Source organism: Hydra vulgaris, chromosome 05, assembly GCF_038396675.1.
Source record: "Hydra vulgaris chromosome 05, alternate assembly HydraT2T_AEP".
NCBI classification, from domain to species: domain Eukaryota; kingdom Metazoa; phylum Cnidaria; class Hydrozoa; order Anthoathecata; family Hydridae; genus Hydra; species Hydra vulgaris.
Genome location: NC_088924.1, coordinates 28492501 through 28507866, shown reverse-complemented (window position 1 = coordinate 28507866; position 15366 = coordinate 28492501). Strand labels below are relative to the sequence as shown.

The following is a 15366-nucleotide window of genomic DNA, read 5'->3' as shown; positions in this document are numbered from 1 at the left end:
CATGGTTTTAGTTTAAAACAAACGCCAAACTTTTATAAAAAATTTGTGAATCCGCTGATTCACAAATTCAAAAACCCTGATTTGCTGATTGTGAGTGAAAACCCCATCACTAGATAAACCTTATTGAAATTTTGAGATTTTTTAGAGTGAAAATTATCTTGTCAGAGTGAGTTTTGATATCTTTTAAATACTCTGCAGAGTACTCAAATATAATGAATTTCATGGATTATTAATAACACAAGTTTTTCCAAGAGGCCAAGAACTTTGAAATTTGCTTTACCATGTAATAAATGAAAAATGTATAATATAATCATAAAGTTAATAATCAGTAATATTTTCAATAAATAAATTTACAGTACATTTCTTTTTAGTAAATAAAACCATCATGAACATTAATAACAACATCAACAATAACTGCAAAAATAATAATAACAACAACAAAAACCACCACCATCAATAAAAACAGAAACATTACTAACAGCAACACTACCACTATCAACAGCAACAACAACAGCAAAGTCAACACCAACAGCATTAACAACAACAACAGTGCCTTTTTGCTAGCAGGTCAGAGGCCCACTAGTCATGGCTCTGAAAATCAACAACATCCACACATGAGCGGATTTAAACCATCTAGTAAGGAGGGGGCAATTATTAGTTTATTATTAAAAGATTTAAAAGAAAGTAATATATTAAGAGTAATATATTAATAATTTTTATTTTTATGTAACAACATTATGTTTTTAGACAGTTATCTAATCAGAGATGTTTATAAGAATATATCTAATGAGTTAGAAATCAATAGTCTTGAAACTAATCCAAAATATCCTAACAGCCCTGATACTATAGAGTTTACTGAAAGTTTCGATTGTCCAAATTATACTTCAATTAATTATGGACAAAGAATATATGGATGGATTCAAGTAACACAAACTGGATCTTATAGATTTTACAGTTCCTGCAAAAGTGCATGTGAACTTTATATAAGTCTTGATGAAAACCCCACTAACAAGAGCAGAATCGTTAACCAGAAAAACTCAAGTCTTCAAAGTACACAGAATCAGTAAGATTTCTCATTACTAATTGATAAAAATACTTATTGAATTTAAAAAAAACTATTCAAAAAAAAAATATTAGCATTAAAAAATATATTTTATAAAAGTTGTTATTAAATTTTAGTAATAAATTTTTTTATCTTATGTACTGTTTCATTCAAGATATCCAGAGGATTGCGATCCAAAATGTATTTATTTGAAATCCAATTCAAAGTATTATATTGAAGTTCTTATGACTGGTGATTCTGATGAAGATAATTTATCAATAGGGGCTCAGCTAATGGGATCTCAAACATTTGTAATAACAAAAACTTGGCTAAGTGATATAAAAATAGGTAAGGTTTTTCTTTTTATTGTTTATTTCATTATTATATGGATGGTTAAGCGCCAAACCAGCCTATACAATAAAGTTGAAAAAAATTAGTTTATACTAAAAAATGATTTATGTAATGTTTCTTTGCAAACACCAAAATACTATAATTAAAATTTTTAAGTGCACTGAAGTGCAATTACTTTTGATTTTTTCGGTTTAGTGGCTTTTGTTAAAGACTTTTTAACTTTGTGTCAAATTATCTCATTTCAACATATTCGTTGTATAGGCTGGTTTGGTGCTAAGTCATCCATATATCATTTTTATTATTATTACTATTATCACTTGTCTTGTTATTGTATTTAACAATATTGTTATTTATTTCTGATTACAATAATTGATATTTATTTCTGTTATAAATTATGACATTTATTACAAAATAAAAATAATGTAAAATTAAAGGCATTAAAAAGTGTTGATGTAAGTAAAATGTCTGTTTTAACCCAAAAGATTGAAAGCTTTCATTAAAGGACATATATTTGTTTATTTAGTATTAATAAACATATATTTTTTTATTTAGTATTTAGTATTTTACCTTTATTTAAAATCTTTAAAATTTTTGTTGTTGTTGTTATTGTTGTTGGTTGTACAACCAACAATAGCAACAAGAAGATATTTAGTTTTCTTTAATAACCATTACAAAAACAATAATGTTAATAACAATAACAGTAATAATAACAATAATAATAATAACAATAATAATAATAATAATAATAATAATAATAATAATAATAATAATAATAATAACAATATATATCAGTGACGAATCCAGAAATTTTTGGTAGTGGGGAGGAGAGAGGAATGTTGAAATATTTTAGTATTTTGTATCACATCAGCGTCTCCTTAAAAAACAAAAAAAGTCCTATAATAAATCCATAAATTTTAAGTATAATTTAGTTCAAATATGCTGTATGCAACCAAGCAAATTAAATGCAAATTAAATATAATAATAATATATGCAAATTAAATATAGTTATTTCTAGTTGTTCAGTTACTTACTTACAGACCGTATAATATTATAAAATCAATTATGTACATTTGCTTGTTATAGTTGAATTACAGAACACTAAATACTTTATAGTTATATGTTAAATACTTTATAGTTTAAATTTTACTTATTGTGAATAGGCTCTACTAAAAAAACTGAATTTTTATATAAAAACAAATATTTTTAATTTAATGCTTAGTTAATTTTTTGCTGGTATTGTTTAGTTAATATTATTTTTAGTGGTATGTGTTCCTGGTACTAGTTGTGATATCAATGAGTATGATATTTGCATAAATGAAGAAAGATTCTATATTATCATATGTACATGCAAAAGTGGATATGAATATAAAAGTGGTAGCTCCTTTTGTACAGGTAACTATGCAAGTCAATAAAGTATGCAAATAATTATTCATTTTTTTCATTCCTTTGCTTAATAACGTTCTTAGTAAAAAGTTGTGTTTATTTATATATATATATATACATATATATATATATATATATATATATATATATATATATATATATATATATATATATATATATGTATATATATATATATATATGTATATATATATATATATATATATATATATATATATATATATATATGTATATATATATATATATTTATATATATATATATATATATATATATATATATATATATGTATATATATATACACATATATGTATATATATACATAAATGTATATGTATACATAAATGTATATGTATACATAAATGTGTGTATATATATATATATATATATATATATATATATATATATATATATATATATATATATATATATATATATATATATATATATATATATATATATATATATATATATATATATATATATATATATATATATATGTTAGGGTGCATCCAACACCCCATATATTCAAAAATTGATCTTTCCCTATTCTTAAAAATTGGTTCTCACAAGACACTGTAAAATTTTTTCAAAATTGAATGAGATTTAGCGGACCACTTTAAGTCTGAAACTTGAGACCCTAAACAGAAGAACAAAAAAAATTTTCAAATGTATATTTTGTTGAGTCTCAAAATAAGCGAAATTGTATAAAAATTTCAAAAATGATAAATTTTACACAAGAATAATTATTCTTAGTTTTATTACATAAAAATTATTATTTTTTAATAAAAAATAAAAAAAACCCATGGTTTTTGTCGAAACTTTTTTTTAAGGTATTTTAAACAAAAAAATGAAAATTATCTTTGAAATTTTTATAAATTTTTGCTTCTTTTGAGACCCATCATAACATATACTTGAAAATCTTTTTTTACTTCAGTGTAGGGTCTTGTTGCAAGTTTCAGACATAAGGTGGCCCCCCTAAATCTCATTCAATTTAGAAAAAAATTTAACAGAGTGTCTTGTGAGAGCCAATAGAAAGTTTTAAGAATAGGGAGAGATCAATCTTTGAAAGTATGGAGCGTTGGATACATATATATGTATATATATATATATATATATATATATATATATATATATATATATATATATATATATATATATATATATATATATATATATATATATATATATATAAATTTGATTGCAAACATGAACTTGCAAAATTGAGTCAGATCAGGTTATCCTGCTACTGGTAACATGTAACCCAGTACAATCTGCTTCATGTCCTGCTGCCTTGTAGGATACGCCTTTTGGGGCAAAGGCTAGCAGATGCCAACTCCGATTTAAAACACCCCCTGCCTTGGGGCTCTTGGTTGAGTAAAGGCTAGAGATGGTGTCTCGATAAAAATACTCATCTTACGCAGATGTTAAATGCACCCGGCTACTGTCTTGTAGAAGGCCTCCTAGGCAAAGACTTGAGGGGTAAACAGATTCTATCTGTTGACCAGCCTCGCACCCCTTCTTCATCTATTAGGCTGGCGCAGATGTATTTTTAATACATTGTTTCCAGTTTCTGATGTTGAATGCTGGATCTTCTTGACTCAATGCATAGATTTTGCTTGTGTCTCTGTTTTTATGACTAGGCAACTCATTCTATTATCTCCTAATGAGGGTACAGCTCCAAAACTCAGTTTTATGGTTCTGAGACTGGCTGGTAGTCAGGTTTCCCAAACTCTGTGGTAGCTCTCAGAGAGGCTGATTCCATTAACAGCTGAAAAATATCAAAGTATTAACATTGCCATGTTGCGCATGGATGGTGTTCCTGTTTGTACTTTTGGTGTGCATTGCGGAAGCCACATTTGGAGCCCTTTGTTACGGCTTAGGGTTTATTAGTAGTAATGAGGCAACTGCTTGGGCTATTAAATAGTGTTCTGAGTACTATCTATGCTTCGAGTCAAGTTCTTCAATCTAATTGAAAAATGAATTAAGTACCAAAAACTATAAAACACAAAAAACCATCATCATCACCAAGTTCTCTAAACCTATCATTCACTAATAATTGTGGTCTTCGAAGTAACTTTTCTTCTGTTGAGTCTTATCTCTTGCAAAGTTCACTAGACCTACTTGCTCTTTGTAAGACTAATTTGAGTTCGGCTGTCTCATCTTGTGATCTTAGTGTTGATGGTTATCTTCCTCTAATTCATTAAGACTCCAATAGTCACATGCTTGGCCTTAGCATTTACATTCGTAAGAATTCACCCATTTGTTGTAAAACTAGGTTTGAATCCACAGACTATTCTTTTACGTGCTTTCGTTTAGCACCACTTCACTCTATTGCCTTTTTCTTTGTTCTATATTGCTCTCCTTCATCTCAAGACTGCACTCTTTTTGACATTATTTCTGATCATATTGACAAAGCCCTCTCTCTTTATCCATCAGCTAATATAGTTGTTGTCGGTGACTTTAATGCTCACCACTCTAAATGGCTTGGCTCTAGTGTCAGTGACTCTGCAGGCATCAAAGCCCACAACTTTTGCCTTTCTCAATCCCTAACTCAAATAGTCAACTTTCCAACTCGCTTTCCTGACAACCCGAATCACCTACCTTCTCTACTCGACTTATGCCTTGTTTCTGATCCTAGTCAGTGCTCAGTTTCTCCACATTCACCCTTAGGTTCTTCTGATCACAGTTTGATCTCTCTAAAACTAATATCTCATTCTTCTTCATCACCTGAATCCCCCTATTATCAAACCTCTTACAACTACAGTAAAGCTGACTGGGATTCTTTCCGTGATTTTCTTCGTGATGGCCCTTGGGTAGAAATCTTTTGTCTTCCTGTCGACAAATGTGCTTCTTACATAACTCCGTGGATTTAGGCTGGCATGGAATCTTTTATTCCCTCTCGACGATTCCAGGTAAAGCCTCACTCTCCTTCATGGTTTTCCTCACACTGTGCTGCTGCGATTGCCAATCGAAACTGTTACTTCCATATTTATCAGCAAAACAATTCTCCAGAAAACAGACATCTGTTTATTACTGCTAGAAACAATTGTAAAAAGATTTTGTCTAACGCCAAAACCCGCTTTTCTCAGGTCATGAAATTTCGTATCTCATCTCAAAAATTAGGCTCTCGTGACTTCTGGAGAATCTTTAATAATATCAATAATAAGGGCAAATCTATAATTCCACCTCTCTTGTATGGTTCAGACTTTGTCACCTCACCTGAAGACAAAGCCGAATTGTTTACTAAAAACTTTTCATTGATATCATCTCTTGATTCCACTAGTTGCGTTCTACCTGATATTGCCAACAAACAGGTTGATCCATTGCTTGACATTCATATCACTCCAGCATCTGTATCTAAAGTGATTTCCTGCCTAGACTCTTCTACAGCCTGTGGCCCGGACAACATACCTGTTATTGTCTTGCAAAAGTGTTCTCCGGAGCTGTCATCTGTACTCTCAAAACTATTCAACAAGTGCTTATCAGAGTCTTGTTTTTTAGCCTGCTGGAAAGCGGCATCTGTTATCTCTATATTCAAAAATTCTGGAGAGCGATCTGATTCGTCTAACTACCGTCCCATAAGTCTTCTTCCTATCATAAGCAAGGTTTTTGAATCTTTAATTAACAAACACTTAATTTCTCATCTTGAATCTAATAACTTACTTTCTGACCATCAATATGGATTTCGATCTTCTCGTTCTACAGCTGATTTGCTAACAGTAATAACTGACAGGTTTTATCGTGCATTAGATGAAGGTGGAGAGGTTAAGGCCATCGCTCTTGACATTTCAAAAGCTTTTGATAAAGTTTAGCATGCTGGTCTTCTCCATAAGCTTTCTTCTTATGTTGTATCCGGAAACATCTTTAAGATCATTGAATACTTTCCAATCGTAGCATAAAAGTTGTCCTCGATGGACAACACTCTTCTTCTTATTCTGTAACTTCAGGGGTTCCTCAAGGTTCTATCCTTGGCCCTATACTCTTTTTAATTTACATTAACGGTCTTCCAGATATTCTCACATCTAAAGTAGCATTGTTTGCAGATGATACTACCAGTTATTCTTGTCTTGATAAGAAACCAACGCCCTCTGATTGCTTGGGGGGGGGGGGGCATTTGAGCCGGAAAAGGATCTCACTTCTGCTACAGCATGGGGCTCACAGTGGCTGGTGAACTTTAATTCAGATAAAACTCAATTTTTTTCAGCCAATCGTTATCGCAATAATTTAGATCTTCCTATATTTATGAACGGTGATGTACTCGATGAGTCACCTCTTCATCTTCGAGGATTAACTCTTACTTTCAATCTTTCTTGGAAACCATATATCAAATCAGTTGCAAAATTAGTAACTGCTAAGGTTGCACCTCTTTTTCGAGCTCGTCACTTTCTTACTTCGGATTCTATTCTCTATCTCTATAAATCTCAAATCCGGCCTTGTATGAAATACTGTTGCCATATCTGGGGCGGATCTTCTAATGATGCTCTTTCTCTTTTAGGCAAGGTGCAAAAATGCATTGTAAACATAGTTAGACCTGCTCTTGCAGCCAACCTCCAACCATTATCACATCGTTGTAATGTTGCTTCTCTTTCTCTTTTCTACAAATACTATAATAAGCACTGCTCTAAAGAGCTAGCGTCTCTTGTGCCATCTACTAAAATTCATTCTCGTGTTACTCGTCATTCAATTAAGTGTCATCTTTTTTCTGTGACTGTTCCTAAGTGCTCCAAAAACTCTTATTCGTCTATTTTTTTTCTTCGAACATCAGTTCTTTGGAATTCGCTTCATTCATCTTGCTTTCCTGATTCATATAATTTGCAATCTTTTAAGTCGTTCGTCAATCGTTATCTTGCTCTATAATCTTTATCTTTTCTCTTTCAGTAACTTTAATTAGTGGCTGCTTGCAGCCTTGTTATATATATATATATATATATATATATATAACATATACATACTTATATATATATATATATATATATATATATATATATATATGTATGTATGTATTTATGTATGTATGTTTGTATGTATGTATGTATGTATGTATGTATGCATGTATGTATGTATGTATGTATGTATGTATGTATGTATGTATGTATGTATGTATGTATGTATGTATGTATGTATGTATGTATGTATGTATGTATGTATGTATGTATGTATGTATGTATGTATGTATGTATGTATGTATGTATGTATGTATGTATGTATGTATGTATGTATGTATGTATGTATTTATGTATGTATGTATGTATACATATATATGTATGTATATATACATATATATGTTTGTATGTATACATGCATATATATGTATATATATATGTATATATATATACATATATATTTACATCTATATATATATATATCTATTATTACATACATATATATGTATGTTTGTATGTATGCAGCCCTCAGAATTAGGTTCGGCATTTGACAATGCTGACCTAACTGCTGCCCTTAAAGTGTTTGAGGTCGGAAAAAATTGCTGACTTTGTTTCTTTGTTTTATGGTAACTATTTTCTGTCAAATTTTTTTGCTGACCTGATGCCGAACTCTAACAGTTTAAGATTGGCAATTTATTGCTGATCTTATACCTCCTAATACCAAGGGCTGATGCATGTATGTATGTATCATACATGCATACATGTAAACATGCATACATACATATATACATACATCAGCCCTCGGAATTATATAAATATATATTTATATTTATATAAATATATATATATATATATACATATTTATATATTTATATAAATTTATACGCATACATATGTATTTAAAAGTACTATTTTTTAAATTAACTTTCAATTTTTATAAACCGATTCTATACCGAGTCTCTTTTTTTTATTATTAATATTTTTTTTTATTATTTCTTTTCTGTTATACATGACATAGTATTATAAATAATTTTATATGAAGGAAATTTTATGTATAAATAAGTTTTAGAAACACTTGTACGACTTATTATTATTAATTATTAGTTAAAAATTAGAAAATAAATGACTAACATTGAATATAGGTTAATTAAGATTTTTTTTTTTTCAATCCTATTAATATTATGTAGATGTGGATGAGTGCACTTACTTGTGTAAAGGTGATGGTCATACATGCAATAACTTTAATGGGTCTTTCCAGTGTGTTTGCCCTGTTGGATTTGTTTACAATTATACTAGCCTCCAATGTGAAGGTAATTTCTACATAAAATTTAAGATATTGGTTTTATTTTAAAAACAGCATTATTTAAAAACAAATATTTTTTGACATGAAAAAAAATATATTTTTACAGTTTTTTCAGTGCGCTCATTTAGATAGAATGTGAAATGGTTTTTGTTTTTTGGAATCTAAAATCCAGATCCCAAGTTATAAATTAATTGTATTTAAGATCTTATAAATCCCTATTAAAAATGAATTTAAAAAACAGAAGTAAATGATTCTAAAAAATTATTTTTATAACATATTTTATAAATGTATGAAATATTGCAGTAGTTAAGAAGTTTAAGACTTTCTGTGTATTAATTTTTGGGATAAATTGAATTAGGAGTTTGATCCCTACTTTGTCCCTGGTAGTACCAGGCTTAACTTGTTTCTCTGCACAGCAACCATATTCATCAGAGTTTGTGTTTTGGAGTTAAAGAGTTGTAAAGCATTGTTCAATAAAGTAGTCTCCTAAAATGTAGTTTACCTTCTCGACCTTGGGAAGGTGAATAATATAATAATAAGAAAAAAGATATTAATTTCACAATAAAATTCAATACAAAACAACAAGAATAATAAACTATTTTATATTTTTGTTGAAACTCCTTATGTTGTTTCTGGTACACACACCATTCAGTCTTCACTTAGTAGATTCCATTCCATCAGTCTTGATGAAAGAACTTTAATTCCTGTTATAATATGCCCTTAATCTCTGATTAAATTGTCTAGGTAACTATGTCAGTTGTTATTGGTACAAAAATTTGTCTTTTCTACTGTTATTGCTGACTCTTGAGATGAAATGATAATTTCATCCTTTGTAAAAGAATGAAAAAACTACAAATAGCAACTTTAACGGTTTGCAATGCATGAAAGATGACAAAGAAAGTTGAAAAAGAGTTCATGTAAAAGTGTGGGTTGATTTATACCCTAATCACTTGAAAAAATATAAGTTCTATTTTAAGGAAATATTTTGCATTATACCACGAAGTATGTTTAAGAAGCTTTTTTTTTGTTATTATAAATTTGCCGTTTAAGATAATTACAACTTTCGTATTTATAAAATATAAAATTGGTGGGGGCAAGAAGAGACAAAATAGTCTTATCGCCAAGCCCTCAAATTTTGCATTTCATAAATATTTTAAAATTACTTCCTGATAAAAATGCAAAATAAGATTTAATATATATATATATTTAATAATATATATATATATATATATATATATATATATATATATATATATATATATATATATATATATATATATATATATATATATATATATATATATATATATATATATATATATATATATATATATATATATGCAATCATAACTTAAAAAAATTATTAAATTTTCAATGAATTATATTGAAATTATATGAAATATATATGAATTATATAAACAAGTTCAACCGAAAAACTGAAATTCCTTTCTGATGATGTTAGATATATTTATCAGATATACAGCGTAAAAGCTTTTAAATTTATAAAATTATAGTATCACTATAATGTTTAATTAAAGTTGCATTTTATTTAAATGATAATTTTTTGATTTTAAAAATGTTAATCAAATTTATATTAAATTATATTTATGTAAAATTTTTATATATCAATATAAAACTTTAAAAAAAATTAAATTATATCAGATGTGCAAGTTTCTTGATCATTAGATGTGCAAGTTTCTAGACCGAATGATTGTTTGAAAAAAATTTTCAAATGATTGTTTAAAAAAAATACGTGGTTATGCGGAAATATGAACTAAAAAAATGCAGAAATATAAGTTAAAACAAAGATTATGGTGATATATCTGAGTTATCATATATATTCATTTTTTATTTATTTCCATTGGATAGATTCAGAAATTTTTTTTTTGAATTAAAAAAAATAGCTGTGTTTTGAAAAGCGCAAAAAAAATCCTTACCAATTTGCCAGATATAAGCTTGATGTCAGCCATTTTAATTACTGGGATGATTGGATACAAGTTAACAAATGGTGCTTATAATGGTATAGTTCTATTGATTTTATAAACAGAACACTATTGTTTTATTCAAAATAAAGATTGTGTTTTACAGCGCTCAAAATAGTGGCTGATCAACAATCAATGATCGGCTACTTTTGGAAAAATTGACATTTTGATCTCCTAAAATTAAATCTGGCCTATCAAATTTGATTGGTAATAATTGCTTGTCAAACTTTAATGGTAATTAATAGAAAAACATTTGAAATACAGAAAGTTGAAAATATTAAATTAACATCAAAACTATATAAAAATGAATTATATTTTAAATTTAATTCATTTTAATTTAATAACAAACAACTTATTTAAATTCTAAATAAAATAATTAAAAAAAAAAAAACCGCCAAGTTTTATTTTAATTCTAAATAAAATTAAAACAGTAAAACAAACATTTTATTTACTTTCTAAATAAAGTAATTAAAATTAAAACGGCAAAAACAAAAATTAATTTATATTTTATTTTAAACGAATGTCTTTAAATAAAATACTTTAAAAAAAAAGCCAAATTTTTATTTTAATTCTAAATAAAATGATTTATTTATATTATATATAAAATAATTAAATATGGCAAAACTAATGTTTTTTTAAATTCTAAACAAAATAATTAAAATAAAAATGACAATGTTTTATTTATACTCAAGGTAAAACATTTAAAAAGAAATGCAGTAAAACAAACATTTATCTAAATTTTAAATAAACAAATTAAAAAAAAACCCGGCAAAAAAAAAACAATTTATTTAAATACTAAATAAAATAATTAGAGTTAAAACGGTAGTTTTAATTATGCAAGGTAAAAATAAAATACATTTTAAATTTTAGTAGAATTTAATAAAAAGTTGATTGCCTAAAAAATGATTTGATCCTCTGGTTTTTAATTTTTTTATTTCAGTGGATCAATGTTGATCGCAACCATTGAATAATTATTTCTAGCACTGATTTTAATAATGGATAGTTGTTGATTTTGTCATCGATCTGATATTTTAAGAGTATTAAATGAGAATAACATTTTGTAATTATTTCTCCCACCTTATTTTCCTCAGCTTAATCCCATTGAAGAATTTTTTGGTGTCTTAAAAACCAGCTATAAAAACATTTGTCCATTAGCTCAAAATCAAGGAGAAATAAAAAGCAAAGTTCAAGAAATAAACAACTGGAATTTTATTAATTATTATAATAGTACTTCTCTATTACCTTATGCATTGGCAAGGAATGAGTTTCTTTAATAAGTCATTTTGGATTAGCTGATATTGTTCGTCTTATTAATTGAATATAATTTTTTTTTCTATTAATTATTTTTTCTATTTCTCTTACTTCAGATTTTTAATTTATTAAAATACAAACAAAGAATGTTTAATAAACATTCTTGGTTCGCATGTGTAATGTTCATATGTAAAAAAAACAGAAATGATTTCTAAATGCCGGCACAAAAATAAGTATCTCTTAAAAAAGTATAAAAATAAGTGAGCTCAAATAATAATTAAATTAAATCCCCCTGTTAAAAAATATTTTTGAAGAAAAGCAGAAGTAATCAATTCTAAAGAATTCTTTTTATAATTGTGTCAACATATTCCACAAATGTGTGAAAATTTACAGTAGTTAAGACATTTACAACTTTCTTTAAATTAATTTATTATTGCTCTGTTCTTTTAAGAACACGGAGCACTCTATTTTGTAGAATACATTTTAAAATTGGCTTTTTTTTTAAAGTATTTTATTTAAAGACATTCGTTTAAAATAAAATATAAATTAATTTTTGTTTTTGCCGTTTTAATTTTAATTACTTTATTTAGAAAGTAAATAAAATGTTTGTTTTACTGTTTTAATTTTATTTAGAATTAAAATAAAACTTGGCGGTTTTTTTTTTTTTTAAATTATTTTATTTAGAATTTAAATAAGTTGTTTGTTATTAAATTAAAATGAATTAAATTTAAAATATAATTCATTTTTATATAATTTTGATGTTAATTTAACATTTTCAACTTTCTGTATTTCAAATGTTTTTCTATTAATTACCATTAAAGTTTGACAAGCAATTATTACCAATCAAATTTGATAGGCCAGATTTAATTTTAGGAGATCAAAATGTCAATTTTTCCAAAAGTAGCCGATCATTGATTGTTGATCAGCCACTATTTTGAGCGCTGTAAAACACAATCTTTATTTTGAATAAAACAATAGTGTTCTGTTTATAAAATCAATAGAACTATACCATTATAAGCACCATTTGTTAACTTGTATCCAATCATCCCAGTAATTAAAATGGCTGACATCAAGCTTATATCTGGCAAATTGGTAAGGATTTTTTTTGCGCTTTTCAAAACACAGCTATTTTTTTTAATTCAAAAAAAAAATTTCTGAATCTATCCAATGGAAATAAATAAAAAATGAATATATATGATAACTCAGATATATCACCATAATCTTTGTTTTAACTTATATTTCTGCATTTTTTTAGTTCATATTTCTGCTTAATTTAATTTATATTTCCGCATAACCACGTATTTTTTTTAAACAATCATTTGAAAATTTTTTTTAAACAATCATTCGGTCTAGAAACTTGCACATCATATATATATATACACTCATATATAAATATATATATATATATATATATATATATATATATATATATATATATATATATATATATATATATATATATATATATATATGGGTACATTTGGGTACACCCATATATATATATATATATATATATATATATATATATATATATTTATATATATATATATATACACTCATATATATATATATATATATAATATATATATATATATAATATATATATATATATATATATATAATATATATATATATATATATATACACTATATATATATATATATATATATATATATATATATATATATTAGGGATATGACTTTTTTTGCAACCTACTAGGCCTGTATCGTAATTCAATGAACTTTTATGTAAAAAGAACGAATAGATGTTTCATTTTGACATATTTTGAAAAAAGGTCACCCCAAAAACCAAAAAAATCGAATTTTCAATAGGTACACTTTTGTACAGTAAATGAATATTAAAGGCTGAAGATGTTGTAAGAGTCATACTCCTGTTGTTATTTTATTTATTTATGCAACATGTACTGTGATATAACAAAAAAACATTATGTGATATATAATTATACAAGTATTACAAAATTAACAGTATCAAAGCGTCTAGTACAACAATATACATAACTGTCTGTGTCTATAGGCCTACTGTGTTTAGTACATGGGTCACATGATGCTCACGTCTCATAAAGAGTCTAGCGCTTATTACTTAGAATGAATCGAAGTTTGCAGTTTGTCTTTCTTTCTGCAGGAAGCATACAGGTCTTGCATCACCTTGATTGCACGTTCAGCTATCTGATTACTTCGTGGTATGTCGATGACGGATGGCCTCTTTCTTCCAGTGATTTTTGAATGACTGCAATGCCTTTTTGTAAGGCTTCAATACATCAGATAAATTCTTGAAGTCATTGTCATTGTACTTTTGACTACTAAACCAATGTTCTGCCCACTCATATGAAAATGAACCTGCAAACCTTCCTCCAAATTCTTTCTCGCTTCAGGCATAAGAATGAACGCCAGAATGGCGAGAATGGCTCTTGAGTTCCATCTGGCATTGCTCATATTAGGAATGTTCTGAAAGTGAATCAGAGGGAAGTTTCTTTGTTCTTCATAGAACCTAAACACTCTTGTTAAATGGTACAAAAACTTCATATCGTCTCTCCACCCAGATTTATCAAGAATTTCTACAGTTCCATTCACAAACATATCCTTTAGTTCAATCATTACTTATTCAACAGTTCAGACACAAATGGGTATTCAATGTTTGGAGATTTGGTATCACCTCCAAGTTCTTCGTCCATCACCAGACGGAGAATCCTGTCTAGTACGTGATGCTGACAGCCGATAAATTGTGGTATTGTGACACCCTTTAATTTAAACATACGTTGCAACTTCACAACAACTCCATTTCTCTTCCCAGTATTGACGTTTGTTGTATCAGTAATGATCATCTTAATTGAATTCCACAAATTGTATTCATCAATAAGTTTGGCAATTTTTTCAGCAACAGTTTCAGCTTTGCCATCTTTTAAACGCAGTGCATCAAGTTTCACGTCAGTTCTTTCATTCTGAAGTACAACTACCTGATATTCCTTATCATCTATTCGTTTGCCGTCAAAGTGTAAGGACCACTGTTTCCATTTTAAGTTGTTGTATCATTTCTTTTTTTTAATTTACCTGCCTCTTTGAATATGGACTTGTAAATTGCTGATTGACTTGGAGTTGGAATATCAATACCTTGTTGTGATAATACATTGCATA

At 27.3% G+C, this 15366-nt stretch overlaps 1 protein-coding gene across 3 annotated transcripts in view; it reads left to right on the top strand.

Moving 5' to 3' along the window:
• The window catches only part of LOC136071939 (uncharacterized), a 200667-nt gene that overhangs the window by 18327 nt on the left and 166974 nt on the right, over positions 1 to 15366 (top strand). For 2 of the 3 annotated variants that reach the window (XM_065797812.1, XM_065797811.1), the window contains exons 1-5: positions 370 to 636; positions 748 to 1063; positions 1218 to 1390; positions 2654 to 2785; positions 8866 to 8988. In XM_065797812.1, the coding sequence (XP_065653884.1) occupies positions 615 to 636; positions 748 to 1063; positions 1218 to 1390; positions 2654 to 2785; positions 8866 to 8988 (766 nt within the window). In that variant the 5' untranslated portion in view covers positions 370 to 614. Of the gene's footprint in view, positions 1 to 369; positions 637 to 747; positions 1064 to 1217; positions 1391 to 2653; positions 2786 to 8865; positions 8989 to 15366 lie in introns of those variants that run through there. The other variant, XM_065797810.1, reaches the window with a different exon arrangement.